The 25,642-nt window shown below is 29.7% G+C and overlaps 1 protein-coding gene across 2 annotated transcripts in view; it reads right to left on the bottom strand.

The window, feature by feature from the left end:
- Window positions 1-25,642, bottom strand: part of LOC118202435 (limbic system-associated membrane protein-like) — a 577,976-nt gene that overhangs the window by 6,156 nt on the left and 546,178 nt on the right. Inside the window, exons 7-9 of one of the 2 annotated variants that reach the window (XM_085818896.1) lie at window positions 22,000-22,287; window positions 18,048-18,128; window positions 10,038-10,136 (exon numbers count right to left, since the gene is read on the bottom strand). In XM_085818896.1, the coding sequence (XP_085675022.1) occupies window positions 10,038-10,136; window positions 18,048-18,128; window positions 22,000-22,287 (468 nt within the window). The remainder of the gene's footprint in view (window positions 1-10,037; window positions 10,137-18,047; window positions 18,129-21,999; window positions 22,288-25,642) is intronic. The other variant, XM_085818897.1, reaches the window with a different exon arrangement.

Raw genomic sequence — 25,642 nt, 5'->3', positions numbered from 1 at the left:
AATGCTAGAAACTCTGCTTGCAGAATTCTATGCTGATTGGGAGGAAGCAATTAATTAAGAGCATTTTTGGAGAAAGTGCGACTGTAGCGAAATTAGTCAGTGCTGGGACATGTATGCAATTAATTTTAACTGTAAGTGTATATAAAATTAATTCTAACTGAAGTAATTTATTTCTAAAGTATTTTTAAGTTCTAGTTCGAAATTTTAGTGTTAATTGCCTTTGAGTCTGCGATATTGACTTAAATTTCGTTGGTGATGTGGTAAATATATTCGTTTCAGGTCCTTTTTAAATTAAATGATTCAAATAAAATCTGCTGGAAATAAATTTTACAAACTAATTCCTGTATGAATATCTGTTTAGAATTGCATGTAAACATACGCCAAATCTAGTATACTATTAAAAATTTGTGCGCGTGTATCTGTTTGTTTGTTTGTAGTTTCATCTCCTTCGGAGCGGCGGGGAGTTGAGTTTCGAGATAGGTACCCCCCGGATTCCAAATAGAAAACAGTTTCAGTCATTCTCATCTTCTCAAAAATAAATTAGCCGACATGAAATTTTTGAAAATATAACGCTGATTTTTGTTGTTTGACTTAGTATTTATTCGGCGTGTTATTGTGTCTTAATTGTAAACTTATTGACCTCTAGTCAGGATTCGTTTAGTTTGTTTTATTTGATTATAACAAAACATTCGAGGGCTATCTGCTTAACAATAGAGATGCCTTTGTGGAGCACTGATTCTAAAGCCCAGCTGCTGTTGAGCTTACCTCTAGTCAGAAATGCTGCTATATAATTTATTAACAGGAGCAACACATTTTCATATTGGTACTATGAATTTCAAATTTTCATTTGGCATGATTTAAAACATGACAGATGAACTAACTTTTATTACAAAGGGAAGGCTTAGGATTATGCATACTGACATTTCTTCTGCTTAGCAAATATATATAAGAAGAAAAGGTTATACAACAAATTATATAGTGTATATTAGTGTATAACAAATTATATAGTGTCAAATTATATAGTCGCACATTGAGTTATAGGATCCCGAAAACCAGCTATTTCACAATTTTTATTGAATTTTACATTTACTTCTCCTTCTTTAGGAATAAACACATTGTTTGTGATGAAAACGAAGGATCTATTATAATTTCATGCAAAAATAGGAGACTAGAAATCGTTATCCCAGAGGTGAATGTCATGCACGCTCTTCATCAAAAGCTCTCATTATTTTAGATAACACACGCATATAAATACATTGTAACGTATGCTTATGACTGTGATATTTTTTGTATCTAAAACTCAAGAAATCAGCAATTTAAGTTTTTTTTGGCAAAAGATATTATCCGAAGCAATCCACCACAATTAACTCAGATAACTGAGATTCCGCTGAATATATACTCCTTAATGTTTATTTAGTTACTAAGTATTTATTTGAGTGCAACTTAAATTATTGTCTGATTTGTACAGCCTAAGATCTTTATTTTCAGGTAAGTTTGAATGAAAATCCTTTTCTAAAACAAATATTAAGATTTTCTTAGGCATACTAGATAGATATATATGCGAAAAATCTTATTTTAACATTATTGAGTAAATTTTAATCATAATAAAGTTATATGCTTCGCTGAATGGCCCAATATTGCGAACCTTTTTTGAAGTCATAGGCAGCAACAACTAAAACAGAAACGTTTCAAAATGAAATTTTTACGGTAATAAGCCAGCAGAGTAAAGAAGAAATAAAGCAATAAATAAGAAATTTTGCACGAAGATAATAACGAATTAACTTGTGTTTTTCAAGATATTTGAATTACACTATGAAATTTTATAAAAAATTACATGAAAAAAATTTTAGTACACAATGCTAATTGCATTAAAATTTAGACAGAAATTATGTAATATTAGCCTACCTAACAATAATTTCCTTTATTTCGATAAATTTCATTATTTTTATTCTGAAAAATACATTAGCAATTTAAATTTTTGTCACAATAAAGTAAACACTGCAAACTAAATAAATTAATTAACTTTTTATTGCGCAATAATAATGCAAGTTAATTAAATTGTATTACATTAACTGACTAAAAACGTTAGACATGACGTATGCAATTTTTTAAGAAATATTTCTACTATTTCAAATTTATTGAAAATCTGTTAGTTGTTAATGCAAACGTTAAATGCACAGTAAAGCAAGAATAGTGTTTCTTAATTAGTATATCATAAATTTAAGCCACAAATGATAAACATTTGGGAGAATAAAAATATTATAAATGAAATATTTATGTTCGAAATGATTGATATTTGTATGTTGTAAACTTTTTCTATAGTAAAAATTTCATGAAACAATGAAAAAAAATTATTGAAAATTTCAATGAAGCTATAAACCTTTTTTGCATTGAATGTAAAACTTAATTGAAATAAAGCAAAAAGGATGTTATGAGAACGAATATGTTCTAAATCTAGATTAATCTTGTATCAAGAGTTTAAAAATGTAAATGAGCACAGAAATGAGAAATGAGAAAAGCATATTTAATTGAATTAATGCTTACTAATGCAGATAAACATAATTAAACCTAAGAATTTTTGAATGAGAATACTGAATTATGTTATGAGAATTGTGACATGAAATTAAAATTAAATTTGCTCGTATGTCACAATTTAATTTAAAAATAGAGAAGTATGTGCCTATTACATTTTATTCAATATTTTAAAAAAGGCGTCTTACAAGAATATCATGTCAAGAACATAACTTCTTGTTATGTGTAACTTTCTCATTTTCCTAAATTGTGCATTTACTAAAAAAAAAAAAAAATATAAACTGGTTAATGAAATTTGCAAGCTCTGATACGATAAACGATTTATGAAAGAGGGATTTTGTTTTGTATGATTCCTAATGAGAGTAGAACTCAAAAAAAAATAATTATATTAATTAAATAAACTGAAACTGAATGTTGAGATTCTAAATTAATTTTAGTGAAATATGGGGTGTGAGATTTATTAGCTTTAATAGTGAGGAAGTTTTGTGATTAAAATTATTCTATGTTAGATGCCTCATTATGTTGCAGTCGAATAATTCAAGCATTTCTTTGATGTACTGCATAAAATAGAGACAAAATGAGCACGTTTGAACTCTTTTTTAAATAAGACGCCAACTTTTTCTCTTCTTATAATTTTAGAGTAGACATATGATTTCCAAGAAGTACTTTGTTGGCTTATATAATTAAGTTTTAAGCATAAACATTTTCCTGCGTGTAATTATAAATCTTAAAATAGGTGAAAACTTTCATCGTTAGGTATGTTGCTGTCGAATTAGAGATGGCCAACAAATTAAAATAAAATGTATTTATATCCCTCACATATAGTAGGCTTTACTTTTAATTTAGCTATTTATCTATTATAAAAGAGAAATCACTGAACATGCTGTGTGCTTTAATTGGCAGTGAAAGAAATCAAAACGGCAATCAAATGCAACAAATACCTCACTAGATGAAGTATTCACTAGAAAACAGAGATATTAGACCAATTAGAACAGAAAAATACAATAATGAAAAATATTATTAATTAATTCAAATTAAAATCTTTAATTTATTGTAAATAAATATGACATAAAAATAGGATTTTAAACCTAAATATATATCTCACATGTAACTTTTAATCTTTTTCAAATCTAAATAACATAACAAAATTATTATATATAATACATTATGTATATAAAACGTAAGTGAAATAATGAAATTTATTAAGTCTTTGATTTAGTAATTAAATTACTTTTAAATGCAGGAAGTTTTTTTCGTTAAACATAATTTCGCATATTTTTTTTATTTTGAGGGATTTACCTGCGAATATCTGCAAGAAGTATTTAAAATTAAAAAGATTATCTCCATAATATATTAAGCAATTGCTTTCAAATACGTATTTCAAATTCCTTCTATTTACACAAAACGCTGTGTTACCAAACTACTACTCAAGATTTAAAATAATTTCTTATTTTCTCTCTAATAAGCAAATGATAACGCAATCTGAATAAAATATTAGCTACATTTTAAATTTATGATTTAAATAACTATTTATTATCATTTGTTAATCTGTGGAAATCAAGTTTAAAAACGGATTATATTATAGGTTTACAAGAGCATTTTGTTTTAATAGTATGTAAGTGCTGAATATATCAGAAACATGAAAGTCTAAAGCAAAACATTAAGACCCAAGCAACACAAAAATCTGTAAGGATTCAGATTTTAACGATCGGCCACGGGGACTCTTTTAAAGTTTAACATAGTTTATCAGCAGCAAGCATCAACACAGATGGCCCAAGTGGAAACCTTTTATAGGGGATTAAATTAATGTGCGGTTAGAATAACGTAAGAGCGTTGTATGTCTTCTGCATACTTAAAAAGAAAAATAATTTATTTTAATAAATTTCTAAAAAAATATTTAATATTTATTAGATATATCATGCGTTTGATACATTTTTATTTAAATAAATCATGTAAAAAAAATTTAAATATTATTTTTAAGAACTGAATCTATTACCGTTAAAAAGTTTAGTTTATTAGTTAATAACAGACGGATTAAATATGAAAGAATAACGTCTTACGCAACTAACTCGAATGAAGAGGGTAACAAACACAAAATCGAGTTTCGAGACTAATAACCATTTTGAGCAAATAATTTGAAATGCCTTATGTTATCTCGCTTTTTTATATTCATGTACCACTACAATCAATATGAGGGCAATTTGTATATGGCATATTGTGAGAAACACGCCAAAAACAAGATACATCATGCTTCCAGCCCACCAGCGGCCGAGCGGTAAAGTCGCTGAACACTGGTAGTTCGGTCCGAGGTTCGAATCCCGCGAACGGGCTGGCTGCATGGGCGTTTTCGTGTTTTTCCCCATGTGTAACGTGTATACGAGCCAGTTTCCCTTAGAAAGTCCTCCACGAAAGGCATCCCTCCCCTTAGGCAGATAGCCCTAGTGTGCTTTGCCATAATTAAATACACCACACCACACCACATCATGCTTCCAATTGAGAAGTTCGCATTAAAAGGCTAGCGAACGCTCTCTCTTGAAAAGATTTATGAACATTCGACCCATAAAATGCGAATTTCTTTCAGCTTAATTTAAAACATCGGAAAATATCATAGAAATACATTTTTCGAAGTATACAACCCTATTAAGTTTCTTGATCTGATTTTGTTAATGAAATCATTGAAAGGCTGTTTATTATTCTGAAATAACAGAATTCAGATTTTGATGAATTTAGATTAAAATAGCTGGAGTTATATTCACGAATATACGGCAATGATAAATAAATTTGCAATGATAAATAAATTTGAAGTTTTGTTATACTTGATTTTACTTTTATTATGCAAATACAGAACATGTTTGTATTAGAAATTTCTGTATTATAATTTCAATAACGTTAAATGAAGAAAACTTTTCTTTTTCTAGTCCCATACCTATATGTTACAAGACGACTGAATCATTTCATCTACAAGAAAGGAACATGAACAGTTAGTTTTGTAAATATTTAAAATTTTTTCTATATGCGACGTTTTTGTTTTCACAAATAATCATAAACATTTTTCTAATAAAACGATTAATAAAGTTTGCATAAAATTTAAATTTATTTTCAAAAAAGTAAAAATTTGAATAAATTATTCATACAGTTTATTTGTTGTGTTCGCAGCCATACCAATTGCAATTGAAAATCTCATTTAAACCTGAATTTTTGTGTCGTTATCTGACTTTGGGAATGAAATATTTAGTTTTAAAATAAATAATAACTGAATAATATTCTAATTCTTTGTTGTTTTAAAATTATTTCACTTCTTTTTTATAAGGGTTTCTTGTTATTCCTAATATCAGAGAATCAATATCTTTAAAACTTCTTCATACATCACTGTAGGCTTTCAGCTGCCGATTTTGTAAAATTCTTTCATTATTTCTTATTTTCCTTAATCTCCCTCCCATTTATTATCTTCTAAAGTTTTAAAGTTTATGCTTCCATTTTTCCATTATCGCCTGAATTTTCTTCCCATCTAGCATCTTTAGGTTTAGCTAAAATATGGGCATTTATGATACGGTATTTATTATTATTACTGTTATTGCTTTTAGTCTTGTTCAGAAACCTAGAAACCAAACCGCCTAGACGGTTTAGTGGTTAAGGAAGCTTACTGCGGTATACCTAAGGGCCCGGATTCGAATGCCGGAGAAGACATGGACGCTTGTAAATGTATAGTGCCTTTGCGATACAGCGGCACGCTAAATATATGGCAAGCCAAAATTCCTCCCGTGTAGTTTCGTGATAGGGATCAGGGGTGGGGGAGCCTCAGACCACCTCCACCCTGGATGCTGTCCTTTAAAATTGGGGTGGAAGTAGAGGTCCAATCTCCTTGAGTCTCTGCAACCATTCTTCTATGAAATACATAGGCAAGACAAAAACAACAACTAGTAATCAATGATTAAAATCTTAATTTACTACTAGCATGTTTATATTGTTATTATACTATATTTAATCGCGAATTCTTTTTTTTTTTGAGTTATACGTAATCAATTATTGTGATCTTTGTTTATAATTAATATATTACATAGCTACTATATATATATATTTAATTTTGTTCATCTTTCTTAATCGAGACTGAAGTTGTAAAAATTAGGAGAATAATTTCAAAAATAAAGCTATTCTTGTATTTGCATTTTATATTATCTTGATTAGGGAAGATACCATTATTTTATGAAACAGGTTTAATATTTTCAAATTCAACGTACATGTACAGAAAGTACTATTTGAAAGTTTTTTTAGTAATAGTTAGCTCTTTAGTTCATTTAATTTTCTATGAAGTATGCTTGTAAATGGTAGAATATTACATTACCATAACAGAAGCAATTTTTTACATTTTTATAAGAGCTTTATAAAACCCGTTCTTTTTATGCGTCGGAAGTTACGGCGTTGAGTTTGTATAATGAGAAAACTTCGGGATTGTTGATGTGATTACTTTGTGATCACATGTAATCACATCAAAAATTTCGAAATCTTTGTATATTTTATATTATACCTATTTTAGATGTGATATACCTTTTATATATATATCATATGTAAAATATATATGTCCTATATGTATTTTAGTTAAAAATACATCTAAATACATATAGGCCATACGTATTTTAGATGTGATTACCATTTATAAGCACTATACATGATACAACACTATACGATTTTGTTCAGTTTTATTCTGTACTCTTTTAACCACTTCAATTATAGTTCAATAATTTCCCCCACTTCTATAGTTTCCCCCCCGACGCAGAGTCGATTTGAAGTTTCGTCACCAAAGCCACATATTTGTTCGGATTAAATTTTGTAGTAGGATGAAGTGGTTAAAATATTCTTTGTTAATAGTAATGAGAAGATGATGAAGTTAATGACATTTTATGCTGTTTGTATTATGTTTATTAATTCTGCACATCAGATATAATACTACTGCAGATGCTAACATACTAATGTTTTATATGCGATGTGACTGTATAGTAATTATTTGACAATCTTTATTTGTATAATGAGCCTAATAACAATTTGGTATTTCTTCCAATGCTATATTTTCAATTAGAGTTCTTCCTTCTGTTTTACTGTAGGAATTTAAATCTCGATTCTTCCATTGCTTTCTATGTAAAAATAAAACTACTAACAAATTCTATGATGTCTTCTTATCCTATGACTATCTTTCTCAGCGAAGGATACAATATAATACTGCGAGATCATCACGAGAAATACTTAAAAATGATTACAAACATAATTTCCTATAAATTCAAAATACTTTTAAAATGTGCATTTACATCGTAAGATATTCTTTGAAAAAATAAACTAAGAAAAAACATCCAAAATGTTTGATATTTTTAAAATTTATGCAAATAATGTATCATTTAGGAATTTAATGCATCTTTCTCCATTTTATCTGTTGTTTAGCTTGTTTTAATTGTGCTTTAGTGAGAATTCTTTATTGGCTTTCCAATAGCCTGTTCGGCATTCATTTTACGAATTTTTGCCCTGAAAACTAACGTTCATTTTAATTTTCGCTTATCGCGCTGATAAATTACATAAAATATCTAAAGATGATTAAGAACTAAAAGCATAAGAAAAATAGAGAACTGACCACCAAAAGCGTTATTACGAATAAAATTAAGCAAAATAAGTCACGATTAAAATACTTGTTATGATCAGCGAAAGGCAAAATCATAACACGCAAAAAAGATTTTACATCTAAACGCACAGAAAAGAACAAAATAATAAATATGAAATGAAAGAATTAGTGACTTTTGCTATAATATGCTTTTACTCTTAATTAATTTTTTTTTTGTCTGACGTCTATTTTTTAAACTTTTTATTATAATTCTTTATATCCCGCATTTTCTATCTATCTTATTTGTGCACATAGCTAATGTGTTTGCTCTGATTCTGTTATTTGAATGAGGTATGTTTGTTTTTATTTGTTAACATTTTTATTATAACTTTTTTCCGCAGAGAAAAAGGTGTTAGAGATAATCAGATTACAAACAGGATATTAATTTTTTCCTGCATATTAAGACCTTTTTTGCTCTTTTTTCAACTAAAAAACACATATCTACTGTACTAAACTTTTTTTTAATCTTACAGTAACAACAAAATGAAATATCAATTTTTAAAATATTTTTTTTCTGTTTATTTCTGCTGCTTAATAACTGTTATTTATGCATTTAAAAAAACTATATTCTTTTCCTCGGTATTTCTTATTGATGCAGAAGCATGCAAATTCAGTTTCCGAAACCAATTACATGTTTAATTATGTCTTCTACTATTTAATTTACTATGAAGCATTCTTGTAACTGTTTGAATATTATATTATCATAAAGAAGCAATAAATACGTCCTTACAAGAGTAATAAGACTTGTTCTGACTTATGCGTCGGAAGCTTGGGCGCTCATTTTACGTGATGAGGAAGCTTCGGGGATTTTTTAGGGTAGCATATTGCCTTGCATACTGGTTAGTGTCCGTGTGAATGGATTGTGGAGAAGAAGATCAAATTTATAATAGTGCAAGACCTATAGAAAACTTGACGTAGTTAAAGTTCTTTAAACTATGGAGACTTAAATGATCTGGTCATCTGACCAAAATGCATGAAGGTCGGCGTTGAAGAAAAATCTTTCTGACAAAGCCCACGGGAACCAGACCTCGGCGTAGAACCCCGGTGAGATGGATCAGTTATGTTGAAAATGACCTAAACATTCTAAAGGTCAAAAATTGGAAAACAGTTTCCGAAAGCATACATGCCTGGAGAATTCTTCTCCAAGGTCCAGGGTCCATTCTCGGCTGCTGAGCCCTTCCTGTAATTGGCTTAACAGTTCAAGGTGGGCCCTGGCCTTCTGAATTTCACAATGCAGAATCGGAAAGAAGTAATTTCATTTGATAAATTGTAACCCATATTCCTGCGATATTATTACCATACTTAAAAGTAAATTGCTGTTTATTATAATATTTTAAAACCTAAGTGCTTAGTGGATTGTTTATAAACAGGATCATATTCATTTCAGCATTTGGTATTCATTTGTTCTATTTTATTTCGTAAAACTGATATTTTCTGCACAAACTAAACGACCATGCCTGCAGTATTATGGCAGTATATACATATTTTATAATAATATTTGTGCATTAATGCATCAGGTTTCATTTACTGCATAACAAATTCTAGTAATATTAATTCAGAAATCTTAATGGCATTATCTATCATTATTTTTACTCCTTCTCCATATAAGTATGATAAAAAGACCTGAATTTATATGCAATTAAAATATTAAATATTTTTTTCTTATTAATTACTTTCAGTTCAAATATCTGGAACACTGATTGTTCAAATATATTTTGTCACTTTCAACACTGATGTTCATTAAAAGACACTTTATGTAATTTATATAAATGTAAAGTAAGATAATTCTAACTAATTTATATTGGCTTCATTATAATGCAGTTAAAAATTACAAAAACATAAGATATAGCAAGTATTTTACCTCTACCATCTCCATACTTCTGCTGTTTTACAGGAGCATTCGTATTTTCACGCCTCTCCAAATCATTGAATATAGATCTATGGTCCGTTGTTACCGCAACTAGAGAAATAAATAAGATTTAGAGATAAATCGTAAAACTGTGATATGATTACAACCGAAATTAGATGAAATCGTTTTTTTTTTCACATAAACAAAATCATTCAAAATATACAATTATTAAGCTTGTGGTACTGACGCACAAAAAAGTATATTGCTTAGCATAGCTTGAAAACAAAATAAAACTGAAATATATGATAATGAACGGTACTTACTGAACTTTAATGAACGGTATATTATTGAACACGATATGATTACGTTCGAAATAATAGAAATTAATATTATAATATGAGCCAAGTTATATTATGCGCATAATTCAAGCGTTATTTACTAAGATTTCGGTTCGCCGTTAAACTGTTAACAACAAGTCTAGTTGCAAATTTTTAGTAAGGACTAAAGATTCTCATTCATGTAAAATTACATAAAATGACTACTTGATTATTAAAAGAAATATTATGTAAATTAAAATATCTGATGTAGAAACCACATGACTTTTTTGTACGGCCTATTAAATTATACACATTTTCTGCTGCACTTCATTTAAACGTTTTTCCTCGAATTTCATTACAGATATATCTATCTAATTCAATTAGTTCTCAAAAGGCAAAATTACAAAAAAACCTCAAAACATCTTCATTAAAAATTGTAAAATGCAGAAAAACCGGAAGCATTAGATACAGTAAAAAACGATTTAGAGACCAACTTTTACAATTAAAATTAGAGTTCCTACGCAAAAATAAGTACTTCGTACAGCGGGCAGGCGGGCAATTATTCGTTGCACAAAGTTTAAAGTTAACTTTCAGTCTCATTGGGCAAAAAGGCTTTGAAGTTGGTGTACCAACTAACTTAATTCATTATTCTACTAAGAGTTTCAAATGTAAACAAATGTCGGCCTCGTTAGGCCTATCGACCCTTAAACTTTTAAATCGTAGATAATTCTATAACTATTGTGGGAAGATTAACTAAAGACATAAAATCTTAACCGGAATGAATATAAGAGCAACATAATTCAGTCACATTTAAAGCAAAAATTCACAATTTGCCATTATAAAAGAAATAAAAACTGAGTTCACAGAGCCGAGTAACAGAGCTGGAATGTATTGTACAATATATATATATATATCGTTGTATGATCTTAAACATTTATGTTGTATGATCTCTGACATTCAAGTTACTTTAAAACACAATTTTCGGAATTAAACTTCCGACATATGGGTTCACTCTTTTTTGATACTTCTACTAAATTTATATTAGGAAATAATATAATCAATATTTCTTTAGTAAACAAATTATATATTATATATATATATATGTGTAATAAATATAATTTATATATATGTGTGGAGCGGCCGATTGCAACGGAAAAGCAATGTACATTACTGCATGTTATAGCAGGCTCATATATAAAATTGCAATGCTCTACGTCTAATCTTTTTTGAGTTATATGAGATATATACATATGTACATAAGTACAGACGTTATGAAAAAAAATCTCTTCTTAATCTACATTAAATCCATTTTATAATCCGTTTGGGAAAATATGCTCCTTCTGTCCGTACGTACAGATTTCACGCCGGAAAAAAAGTCTAAATGCATTCAAAAGCGGTTAAAATAGATATTTTCATTGAAATATGACGCCTGAAATTTTTTGTGGTAAAAATCCTAAATTTAAGAGTAGGACGTTACTAACAACTTTAGATAGGCTTCTCTTTGGTTAGCTATAAAAATAAGCGATTTATAGATTATGACGTGTGTGAGGATCCATACATAATTATATCTGTAAATTATGCCAAATTACGAAATTTAGAATTAATATCTATAACATTCTCTTTAGAGAAGGTGCATTTATTGAAAGCTTGAATTTCTTCATATAATGAACAAGTTAACATTCGTTTAAGTGTTAGAAAATAGCATTAAATCTAAAATTAATTTACAATACATTAAAGTTAATACCGTATCACAATAGCTACACAATGTTTGAATTCCAAGTGTAAGTGTGATTATGGCAAAGCCTCGAGGGCTATCTGCCTAAGGGAAGGGATGCCTTCGTGGAGGACTTTCTAAAGGAAACTGGCTCGCATACACGTTACACATGGGGAAAACCACGAAAACGCCCATGCAGTCAGCCCGTTCGCGGGATTCGAACCTCGGACCGAACTACCAGTATTCAGCGACTTTACCGCTCGGCCGCTGGTGGGCCCCGTTTGTATTCCAAAGAATAAAATTTTCGCAATTAAATTAATTTCAGATTTAAGGCTGTCAACTGTTTTAAGACCTTTATTCGGCATCATTCGTCATTTTGAATAATTTACAATTAAGAAAAACAGGCCAAAAAAAAGAAAACCATTTAAAAAACAAAGTGAAACTGTATATTGGACAAAATTAAATTTAAAATTAAACTATTATTTCATTTTATTTTGTTCATATTTTAAGTGAAATGATTGAATTCAGGTAGTTACACATAATTCTGAATTCAATAAACAATTCTGATTATATGTATGGTAAAGAACATAAATACTTTACACAGTACCATGCTGAAGAAAATCCCCCCTCAAACATATAGTGTTTTTACAGTTATCTAGCCTATGGTAAAGTAGAATTCGTATTATTTAATGTCTTATAGGTATTTTGCACTGCTTTTTTACTTTACATCACTGGACATATGGAATGGATACCATATGCTTGACGGAAAACGCTTTCTGAAGAGGTTTTTTTTTAGTAATAACAGCTCATAGTAGTATTAAGTGAATTGTAAAATATAAAGAAAGCTATCTTACAACTATCTTCAAGTAAAGGATCATATTTGCATCACTAATAAATCAAGATTAAATCAATGCATTCAAATGCATAGCTAGTTACAATCTTTTAAATGTTCTTTTCATGAATTTCACTGAATTTATTTATTATTTCTCATTATTTTGAAAATTATTTTATTTGTTACTTATTCACTCTCCACAAATTGTCTTTTGAAAATATACAATTCTAGCCTCAAAGCAGCTTATAATCCCAAAGCAGCAAGAGTACAATTAAATGTCTCTCTCAACAATCTAAACTTCAACTATTATGAAAGCGAAACGCAAATAAAATAAGAAGTTGGTAAAAATTATTCCTCTAGCATCCTCTGCGAAAAACAAAAAAGATAAAAATGAAAATGGATGTTGAGAGAATAGAACGCGCAGTCATCCGTAAAAATTATTTTGACTGTTTGCCACTTTCATATAAGTTCAGGTGTTTGGCGCTTAGCCAATTATATATATTGCGTGTAACACTTTTGCAAATTAGCTATTTCCTCAAAATGCAGTTTGAAAGCAGCGGAATCACGGAGAAAATAACACTCTCTGTAATTAAAGAGCCGTGCTCTGGATAATCATCATTTTTTAAAACGTAACATAGCCACAAACTCCATTTGTATAACCATTTACCAGACATGTTTGAAAAGAATGAGAAGTTTCGTTTCAGAAATGTTAGACTGTACGTCAAATAATTTTTAACAAAGAATCATTAGTACTAATGCAGAAGTGGAAATGGTTAAAATCTCTTTTAGAGGCCAAATAAAATTTTTAATAGTCACTTCATTCTTAATTATGCAGTAGCAAATGTATGGTATACTGATGAATGCAAGCGGTTTATTTGAAAAATAAAACCATTAATCTTGAAGTAATTTATAATCAATTCTTAAAAGAGTATATATGATCTAAACTGTTTCTTTCAAATTTTACATAGCTATGTGAAAATATTGATGTCTTTTAACTGCATGGGAAAAATTTTATTGAATTTTATTTTAAGGAAATAAACTGAGTAAGTATTTGCCATCTGTTTTCAAAAAGCTGTATTTAATTAAAACATTTAATTTAAAAGCATAAGAATAATAATGTAAGCTGTGGTTTTCCTTCTACTTTCTTTAATTGTGTTAAGTATAAAACTTAATAAATTTTTTCCCTAATTTCGTATATTTTGCATAATTAGTCTTTCTCAATGCTTGAAAATAATTTTTGCAAAATCGGGAGTCAAATTTTCAAAATTAGATATCTCGTTATTTACCGAACATATTGTTCACACATTTTTAGAACAAATTCGGTGTTGTTTAAATAGTACTTAAAATGTGAAGAGTATTTTTTAAACGTTTGATCTGATAACCCATTTTCTGAACAATAAGCATTTGTGATTTCTAAAATAGAAGCATTTTGCATAAAAGTTCCAGTGATTTTGATTTTCATTCCTCTTTCACTACTTTAAAGAGCCAATCAATTATAGCGAGTTTGCACTTAGAAAAAATTATTTTAAGAAGCTAAAGCCGCAATAGTCCATAGGTGAAACATCGAAGCCTTTGCATGAATAGGTTGGAAATATGTATATGCAATACCTTTATCCTTCTTCATGTTTTTAAGGAATACAGTGGTACATTTCCAAGTATGACTTGTTACTTTGTCTTGATGAAGTTTTAATCTTTGAAAGTCACTTCACTTTGGGACAATTGTAAATATTGGATATAAGATCTCTTGAGTGTACGCTGAGTTGACTTTTAACACTTTTCTTTTCAATCATCTTATTTTCCATTTCACCTTATAAGAGAATTCTGCGAAAATCATAAACCTACTGAAACTTAATTCAGACTGACGGAACCAAGTTTGCATATTTCTTTTGCTTCGTTTTTGATAATAAATGGACTTTCTTTTATTCCAGTCATTTAAGTAAGCACATTCTTTATCAAGGATCACAGTGTACTTCAATTTACTCCTTCTAAATAGTTTTCAATCAGGCTTCTTCAAATTGTTCTGTATTGAGACATGTTGGCTGATCATTACATGGTGAATATTATGTTTTTTTAGCTCTTTAATGCGTAAATCTTGGTTTACTATTTTATTTATTATTGCTACCGATGCATTTGAAGACTTTTAATTGATTTCTGGGTCGGCAAATTCTCTTTTGGTACCAGCGATTTAACTTCAGAATACATCTATTCTAAATATCTATAACCAGTATCCACTTCATTAATATCCCAGAATGTAATTTCTATATTTTTCAATTATTTGAAATTTATTCGATTCAATAATTCTTTTATTTCATCTGTTATAATCAAATTAATTTTTGTTTTTTAAAAGGAAGCTTACTGTTTTAATCTAAGCTTTTACTGTTTCTCACGTTCCCTTCCCTCCACGATAAGCTCTCTTAAATTCACGATTACAGTGCTGGTATACTAATGAGGGGAGCCTACAGCGGTACAGGAAGGCTCAGGTTTGAATCCTGGACAAGGCGTGGGTGTTTATAAATGTACATTGTCCTTATAGCATGAGACACTCTAAATGTGCGACGAGCCGAAATTCCTCTCGAGAGGTTGGTAGTTTGAGAGAAGGGGTGGAAGGCCGACACAACCGTATCGAGGTTGTTGTTCATCAAATCTGAGGGAGGAATTGAAGCGAAGTCCTACTGCCACTTGTATGGTGCTCAACGCTCTTGCAAACGACAGGGGCAATTATGCACTCAGACCATCATGCACAATCATGCCAGGATGAATTTCTTGGGTTTGCTCTGATGCTACTATCAGACATTTCAGATAAGTCACAACAACATATTGGTAGACATAGGCTCTCCAAAAAAGGTGAAGCAGATTTTTAAATTCTGTATGATAAATAAATTTCTTGGCTATGATTTTTAGAAGGTGCCCAAGGTGTGATGTGTAGCAAGGTAATCTTGAAATATCTAGAAACTGTACTCCGTAGTAATGACTTCGGTGAATTGGTAGGGTCAGCTTTATGCTTTCGTCCTGTACAAATACTGATTTAATGCCAATGGGAATATTTTTGTGGGGATATGTAAAAGCAAACCTTATGTAATCTGTTAAATTTCATGATCTAACCACCTCAGGGAAAAAAAATATATTTAACATAAATAGTCTAATCTCCACAGACTTAATTCTGTGTATGCGAGAAATAGACAACCGCTTTAAGGGCATGGCAACCAAAGGAGCTCATACTGAATTGTACTAAATAAATGGTAAAACAGAATTGAAATTTCATGCTTATTTTGGAACAGAAATTTTTAAACTGCTTCGAATAAAATTTCATTCTTAAAGGTTGTAGAGACATTAGGATTTTTGGAAGTCGGAGAGATGAAAAATTAGCAATCTCCTTCGTCGGGAATCGAACCACAGACCTCTGAAATACCGGCTCAGTGTGCTGACCACTACACCCCGAAGGCATGCTAGGAAGGCAGGAGAAATACCTTATAAGCTATTTAAAATAAAGTCCATCATTTTCGATGACCTTGAATGTACGTGTACCTATATACGCATGTATATAGAGGATATGAATGCTGGTATAAATATACTTAAAGAGAGATTGCTAAAGAAACACAATATCTATACAGTAAACATTTGTTTGTTCTTGCAATACCTTGTTTTAAACATTAAGAGCTATGCCACTATTATTCACTTAATAATGAAAGGTTACGTTGTCTTAATATCTAATAAGTTTTATATTTTATAAATTTAACACGGGTAAAGATTAACTTTTATTTAAAAGGGATAAATAGGAAAAATAAATATTTAATGGTGTTTAGATTCTAAAAAGACTCCAAATTTGAAAATATAACTGCATAAAATATGCTTCCAGATATATCATAATTAAATATTCATTCCTAAAACGATTTACTAATGTTATGAACTGGAATGTCCTCTTCTAATGCTGTAAAGTCCTTTAAAGCAGGAAAGCAATTTATTTTGTTTTACTTTCAAACATTTTAGATCTAAAGCTACAGTTTCTAAACATGTAAGAAACACATTAATGTTTCTTCCTCTAGACACTTAGAATGAATTTATATTCATTAAGGGTGTGATAGAAGAGTATGCTGTGAGAGAAAGATTATGTTTTTCCGGCTTAATTTTTCTTCACCTCTATTCCCTGGGGTTATCTTGGACAGAATATCAACGACATATAACTTACTCGCTTTAATAAACAATTAGTTTGATAAAAAAGGTTTCATCACTTAAAAAGTATAAAGCCCATTTTATACAGCCTCTTTTGGTTACATAAATATATTATGTTATGACTATACTTTTCATTCCTTTCAATTGTATTATTCACATAGAAATGAATGCTATAAGATAAACTTTCTGTTTGGTTTGGCAAAACAAGTCTGAAGTAGTTTTTAAATTTATATATTACTTTCATAAACCTTTAAAAAATTCGTTTCTCTGTAGCAAAACGTATTAAAATAGGCGTGGCGTATTTAATTATGGCAAAGCACACGAGGGCTATCTGCCTAAAGGGAGGGATGCCTTTCGTGGAGGACTTTCTAAGGGAAACTGGCTCGTATACACGTTACACATGGGGAAAACCACGAAAACGCCCATGCAGCCAGCCCGTTCGCGGGATTCGAACCTCAGACCGAACTACCAGTGTTCAGCGTCTTTACCGCTCGGCCGCTGGTGGGCCTATTTAAAATAGGAAAACGTAACTTATAGCGTAATATTTTCATTTTAAAAGTTTCAAAATGAAACTCTTCTTTTGAAACATCTGAAAACTAAAATGTTCATAAATTTCTACTCTACACATGCATATGTATGCAACTAACATTTGGCCTTAAATACGTGTTTTGCTTTTGACATCTTTTATACCCCAAGTGACCTTTTGGGTATTCAAAGGAGTATTGCTTTTGTAAGAGATCGCAGTAAATATACCATCTAGCCATCACTTCAATAAATAACGCATCAACTGATCTTCAAAGGCGTACACAGTTTAAAACTGCTTTTCTATGAATATGTAAATTGCTACCACAAGGGAGAGAGAGCTCCCTCGTAACTCTTCGAAACTGCCGGCCGCATGATAATTATTATTCCGGGTGAACCTAATGAATATATAAGCAGTTCTCTTTAACTTCAAAATCCATTCGGAAAAGAATTTTTCGTTAGCTTACCTGTTATTACTTTCCTCGTTGGAAAGGTTGGCATGCCCTCCGTGACTGGCTTGGGAGGCGAGGGAGTGGGAATTACAGTCTCTGCAAAACATTAAAGTATGTGTTACATGAGAAAAGGGAAGGGGTACTATATTGCCTGTCTCCCAAAACTGGAAATTAGACAGGATAGCGAAGTGCATTGTTGTGTTTTCTACCACTTGTTCAAATCCGTAAAACTTCCATGCTCAGGTGCTAACTTTTCCATTTTCTATAATGTTAGATAATACGGACTTAATGTTTGATTTTGAGGAAAGTTAAATATTTATATGAACTGACCTGTGAAATAACTTTAGAGAGCAAGTGAATAATCTCGGGTATATTATTCAAAAAGTTATAAAGTTTAAAATTCGTAAACTTTGGAGAGAAACAACATTAGCAGAAGCTTAGCAAAATTACTTATATCGAAAGGAAAAAAAAATGTTAGATACATTGAAAATTTTTAAATTAATATCGAAATGAATATTTAAAGTATGTATTCTTAATATCAATTTGAGTTTTACTGAAACATACCTACCAACAAAAAATATATTCATAACATATTGCCAAAGATCAAATTAATTTTTAACGACTGTTATGTGTGCGTGTATACGTGTATTATGCAAAATAAGAATTTTAAAAATGTACTTTATTTACTAAAGAACTTTCGAAATGCCCTTAGCGCTGCAATATATATAGAGTTGAATAAAAATAAAGTGGTATAATAATAATTAATTCATTAGAGTCATTTTGGTACAGCCAAATAGATACAATACTTTTACAAAGTGATTTTACTTACTTTGCCTCCCAAACGCTTTAAACTTAACCAATTAATGTTACAATTTTCATATTCAAATAGTCCAATCAATACATTTCTAGAAAAACATATTTCAATACACAAGATATTCTAAATATTATGGCCCAAATAGAATTTCATTTAAGATATTTTACTAGGGAAAAATGCTTACGTACTAAACGGTTTCATATGTATATGACAGACAAGTTTTGGTGCTCTATAAAAAAAAGATAATTATATATTCTAAGCACCATAATTCGTGGGAAAATTAAAAATCTTTTCTTTATTTCTGTTTTAATTTAAGGAATCAGTAATGAAATATCAAACTCTTGAAACTTATTTAATTACAATTAAGATTTTCATATTAAAATGGTCTAATCAATACATTACTAATCAAATATATTTTAATACTCAAAATACTATAAATATTATGGATTAAATAAAATTTCATTTAATATGTTTTACGAGGGAAAATGCTTACATACTAAATAATTTCAAATTCATATGGCAGAAAAACTGGCCCAATCAATACATTTCTAAACAAATATATTTTAACACGTAATATATTCTAAATGTTAAGGCCTGAATGAAATGTTGGTTCATCTATGATATCTTCAATGGTATTATTTGATTATCTTCATGGAGCATAATGAATCGATATGATAACATCATTAATTTGAAAAAAGGAATAATGCTTTCATACTAAACAATTTGAAATTCGTATGGCAGACAAATTTTGGTGTTCCATAAAAAGCTAATTTAATAATCTAAGTTGATTGGGCCAATACTATGCGTATGAAGTTTAGGAAGGAATTTTAGGAGAAATCACAGAGTATCATATTTGGGTGAATACGTTAATTACATCTACAAATACCTGCATGTTAACATAATCCAATAAACATATCTGATTATGTTTAGATAACCAGATAAAACGATGGACTTAACAGATATATAAAATCTGGCTCGCTAGAATAGCTGAATGAAAGCAAACATAAATTACAGTTACATTATTAAACATAAATTCAATTATATTGCACCAAAAATTCGTTAAAAAATTATAGCATATTGAAAACATTTATATTATTTTATTGGTTTTATGAAAAATGGATTTTAGGGAATGCTGTTGAGTAAGTAAAACAAAAATTTATATGGTTTTTCTGAAAGTGTAAACAGGAAACTAAAAAATGGAAAAGACAACTATTTTAATTTGCACTAGATATGTCAAGTAAACTGTTTCATTTAAAAGCTTTATTTTTGAATAATTTTATCCTGGAGAAGTCAAAGGATTCATTCGTTCGTATTATTTCCATGTAATATTTTAGGATTGCTAAAAGATCTAGTTTTTAATTTTATTAACAGCTAAGCTTTAGGCTGCAATCATGCGTACCATCTCCTGTCTTATATCATAAACGTTCGCCCAAATTTCCAAATATATATATATTCAAATCGCCTGTTAAATAAACTGTGTTCAAAGAAATCTTACGATATTGCCAAAGAATACTAGATCCGCTTTGTTTGTGATTATCATGACTAGCTAGAGTTTTTTTTTTTTCCGAAATTTTAAATTTAATTGTATAAGAGATAGGCAACCTAACTGAAAATTTAGTTCGCCTAGGACCAAAACTATATTCTGAAAACTCTATTTTAAATTCTGTAATGCAAATTGCGGTTGATTAAATTTTGTATTTTTAAAACCTTACATTTGGTCATGTTTTCAATTAAGTGGTTTACTGGACGTTAGCCGTTGAAGCCACTTAGTGAAAATATGTGCAAATCTACATTGTTCTAATAAGAAATATAATAATTCAATTCAAAAGTTAGATATGTATCACGCTGAGCAGCCCTTACTGATGCTGGAAATTATATGCTTATACATGAGTAAAGATTCACTTATACAACCCAAAACAACTACCAAGTCATTAATGGATAAGGCAGAATATTCGTGCCACAAATACCTTTATACCATTATGAATAAAATAATGATTGTTACTGACATAAGTCCCAATTAAAGAACATTATTAACTAGTCACATTATTTACCAGGCTATACAATGTTTATAATCTCTTCTACAATAATGAAATTGAAGAGCTTTACCCTCGAAACAGCTGCCTTGAACATGCTTAACAGAAATGATAAATCATTTAAATTTTATTAAAACGCGTTTATAAACTTACCATTCTCTTAAATTATGAAGCACAAATAGTTCATTACTAAAATCGTATACGTCAGCATTATAATCAAGCCTCATTAGTAGGTCCCCGGATACAAGGTCATTCCTCTGTGTCTTTAGACACAACCAATTTTAGTATAAACTAATTTCTAAGTAAATCTTGGGACGCTGCATCTGCTGTTAGCTCACATTCAACAATATAGGAAGGGGAGGAAATTATTCAGTCTCCAGAACAAAAAGTATTTATTCAAAAGTGAAATGTTTTTTTAACCTGCAACTGCATTTGTATATTTACTAGGCATTCATCAAAATAGTTAAAACTTGTTAATAAGAAGGCAAAATAGTCACATCCAACATCAAATTAAATTCCTGTTGCTGGCCGGAAACAAACGCGAGCTACCTATTTAGATACACTTATTTACTACCTATTTAGATGCAGAGCGATAAACGTATTGTTTAAATTCCAATGTGTCTTATACAATAACTCTATCGCTTGAATTCATATAGGCGGGGAAATTATTTTCCGAATTAAGCCGACTTTCGCCAGTTTTGTTTCGTTGGAACGAAAATCTTCCAAACGTGACTGCGAGGAATCTTCTCACTTCACAATAAAAACAATATTTTGAATAATTTATGTTTTCATAAATAATATATATATATATATCTTATTTAACAAAACATAACATCAGAAAATAGCAAATATTGGATAAAATGGAACCTTTTAAAATAATTTTAATTCCAAGGAGAATTGTTGTTTATATTTTTGTTTCATTTATTTTAGAATTTTGATCATTTAATTAGAAAAGTTTTGTTCTTACAGCTCCAGGTAACAATCCGTTAAGGATTCTTTCCTGATCCCAAAAGTGACCTCTTAACGAGGTTCGAACTATACTCTACTATACAAAAATCAAATTACATGTTTGACTCATGTTTGAACAAAAACTGAAAAACAGAGAAAAAATATCTCTTACTGAATAGTTTTATTGAACCTTCCGTTTCACTGATAGCATTCTTTGCCACACACTGATATGATCCATAGTCTTCCGGTTGTAAATTCCTAATAGTTAATTTCATATGGGTTTCATAGGAATTCCTCTCTATGTGTGTCTGGTACCTAGAACTTTTGCTGACAAAAGGTTCACCATTTCGGAGCCAGAAATTTTCCGAAGTTGGGTGAGCTTCTGTGTGACATTCAAGGCTAACATTAGTGCTTTCCTGAGCACCGACTAATTGGTTGTGTATCCATATGAGGGGGCCAACTGAAAACAGAAATCAAATCTTATCAGACACATTGGATAAATTCACAGTACTCCAAGTAAAATGTACAGGGTGTCCCATCAAGACCGTTCAAACTTTTCACAACCAGCTTTCCTCGTTTGGAATATATAAAAAATGCTCAGAGAGGTACATTTTTACAACCCGTAGTTTTCAAGATAAATGCGAAAGAAGAGTATGACTGTCATATCCATCACATCTACTGTAGTCCTGCATGATAAAGCAACAATACATTTCTGCGGGCGCTTCTGTACACGATTGGCTGGTTATGGGATATATAAGCCGCTGAATCGAGAACGGGGTCCGGTTTTATGACCACTATGATCGCCAGCTCTGACATCTTCGTATTTTTTTTTCATGAGACCCATTTAAAAGAATTTGTCTGCCGAGACTAGGTTACTACAAAAAGTGACTTAGTTGCTCGTTTTCATACTGCGTGTGCTTTGATGGATACCATGCTTCTATAACGTATGCAGTCAGCCATTTCACAGTGCTCACATACATGCCTTGATATGCGCAATGAACATTGTGAACATTTTCATATGTAAACATATGCAAATACTGATATTCATGTTTGCTATTAAAGGTTTTCTTTTCCTTTTGTACCGGATATGACGTCTTACTTTCCTTTCACATTTATCTAAAAAACTATGAGTCGTATAGTTACAGTTCTTTGTACACTTTTTTTGTGTTCCAAGCAATCTGACTGTGAAGAGTTTGGGAGGTTTTGTGGGACATCCTGTATAGGACATCCTGTATATATATACATGAAATGTTTCATTAAATTATATACATATTACATCTTTTCCTTTCCACAATACGTGCGACCTTTACGTTTTAAAAATATATGTTATTTCATTAGTATTTCACTTTAAAAAATATTAATTTAATGTGATATATTTAAAATAATAATCACATATTAATTTAATGTGATATTTAAAAAATATCGCATTAAATTAATATTTTCTTATAATTTCCTAGGAGATGATCAAATTGAAATTATTTATTAATATATATATATATACACACAAAAGTTGTAGAAATTTCAAATTAAGATGATATATGTTCTTCAAGTAGCGTGGTATACTGAGAAATGAGCTAATTAATCAAGAGATAATAAAAAATCAAAATTAAAATATGAAACGTGGGTTACCTTTTAACAGAAAATATACATATCGGAATTAAAATAGGAACAGAAATAATTCAAAATGTAAACAAAACAATTTAATAAAACTGATATAAGATATAAAATAAGTTGTTGAAAATTACTTTTACTCCAACATTTTTCAAGATGCAGCGTAAGAATTTTCAACAGAGCAAAGTTTTTAAACTATAGCTAGATGATTGTTAATACTGGAAACTTTTATAAGAAATAAATAAAAAAAGACCGGTTAAGATGATTTAGTTAAAATTAAGCTAATTAAAGTGCTTCAAAGGTGCAAAAAATTTAAAATATTTAATTTAATTAATCGTCAAGATATAACCTGCTTCTACGGTACCCCAAAATAAGAATTATAAACACTTTTAAAAATAAAGAATTATTGACTAAGAAACTATAAAAATCACTGTGTAATTCAAAAGCTAACTGCTAACATTATCAATTAAACTTTCGAGTAAAAACCAGAATAACTGATCTGTAATTCAAAAGTTACGCTCTATAAATACTGAGAAAAAGAAATGTCATTGTATAAATCAACAGCATTGTGCTCTACAAATATTAATAAAAATTTGCTAAATAGATATTAATTAAATTTCAAATAAAAAAAATGCTACAGTAATTAACGTTATTTATTTAAAAGGTATTTTTTCTAAATTCAATATTCAAATGCATTTTCAAAATATATAATGTCTAGCAATACTGTTGGCAAGAAAATCTTTAAATATGTTTCAAATATCATTTTAACACCTTGAGTGGAAGATCGTTTTTATTCGGGCATGAGATTCCTTGTGATTTAGTATATATTACCTTATATAAAATACTTTTTTAAAATTTTCTTCAGAGATTTAAATTTTATCTTAATGAATAAAAAGCTTATAAAACGAGGTTAAAATAATTAACTGTACAAATTTAACAAGTGAATGCTGTTCAAAGACAGTTTAACATTTCAGACAGAAACAAACTACGCCTACTGCGCCTTTTCCAGTACTAAAATCATTCATAATTTTAGAAAACCCTTTTCCTAGAAATTCAAATAGTTTAAAATACAATGAAAATCCAAACAGGTACACTGCGGAAAAAAAATTGGTACAGATCTATATCTCCCTTTTTACTGTACCGATTGATGAAATTTAAATTGCGTTTTTCATGTCTTGAAAGCGCGACTTAAGATATATATTAGATTTATGTATAGCATCATTCTAACATAGGTATTTTGACACAAAATCGGACTTTTTTGATGCAAAATTGAATCTGAAATGACATGTTAATTTTTTTCTATATTTTGATTCTAAGACTAAAATTATGCCTATATTTTAAATTTCATAAAGTTTGGTGCGAAATTTAAGGAGAAATTTAAAATTTTATCTGGGGTATTTTTTCAGTTTTCTCCAAGAATTATTTGGCGAACTTTTTAATTTATAGCAACCTATTTTCATTTTCTTTTTTTCATAGTAGACGAGCGGAAAAAAGCCATTGTTCATACTTTCAAATAATTTTAACAAAGTGCGCATTATCGTCTGACGTTATTACCACTAAAGGGAGAGATGCCAAATTTCAAAACGACCCATTATGCAAATTCGTGTATATCTTAGAAAGTTTTGAACAAAATCTCTATTGTTTTGCAATACCCTAGAAGTATATCTACTTTAAGATGATATTAAAAATTTTATAGGTTTACAAAATATTTTTAGAAAAAGTAATGAAATATATTTAAAAATACAAATTAAAAAAATAATCATTAAAAAATGTGCGAATTATACTTGGATTAAGTCTAAATTTCGAATTCTCGAAGAAGGAATCGAGTAAGTTTAATAAAAATAGAGATATTAATAAATTTATATCAAATTCAATTAACATTGAAGAGCTAAAATTTTGAGAGCTAATTTTTTTACAATCTACTCTCGCGAGTTTTACAGAACTTGGCAGTTTGTCATAATTTGAGTCGTAGAATCGAAATATGAACAGCTATCGGCACATCATTTCCGATTTTGTGTCAAAATGCATGTATTAGATCAAGGCGATATATAAATCTACTATATATCCTAAGTCGCACTTTCAAGATATGAAAAATGCAATTTGAATTTCGTCAATCGGCCCAGTAGAACGAGAGATACAAAACTGCCCCACTTTTTTTTTCGCATTGTACATCCAGAGAGATGTACAAGTGCTATGGTTTTCAG

The sequence above is a fragment of the Stegodyphus dumicola genome, chromosome 6 (assembly GCF_044657685.1).
Source record: "Stegodyphus dumicola isolate Sdum_Otavi_A_Nest chromosome 6, ASM4465768v1".
Taxonomy (NCBI): Eukaryota; Metazoa; Arthropoda; class Arachnida; order Araneae; family Eresidae; genus Stegodyphus; species Stegodyphus dumicola.
The sequence above is the reverse complement of the archived record's forward strand: the minus strand, read 5'-3'. Positions and strand labels throughout refer to the sequence as shown.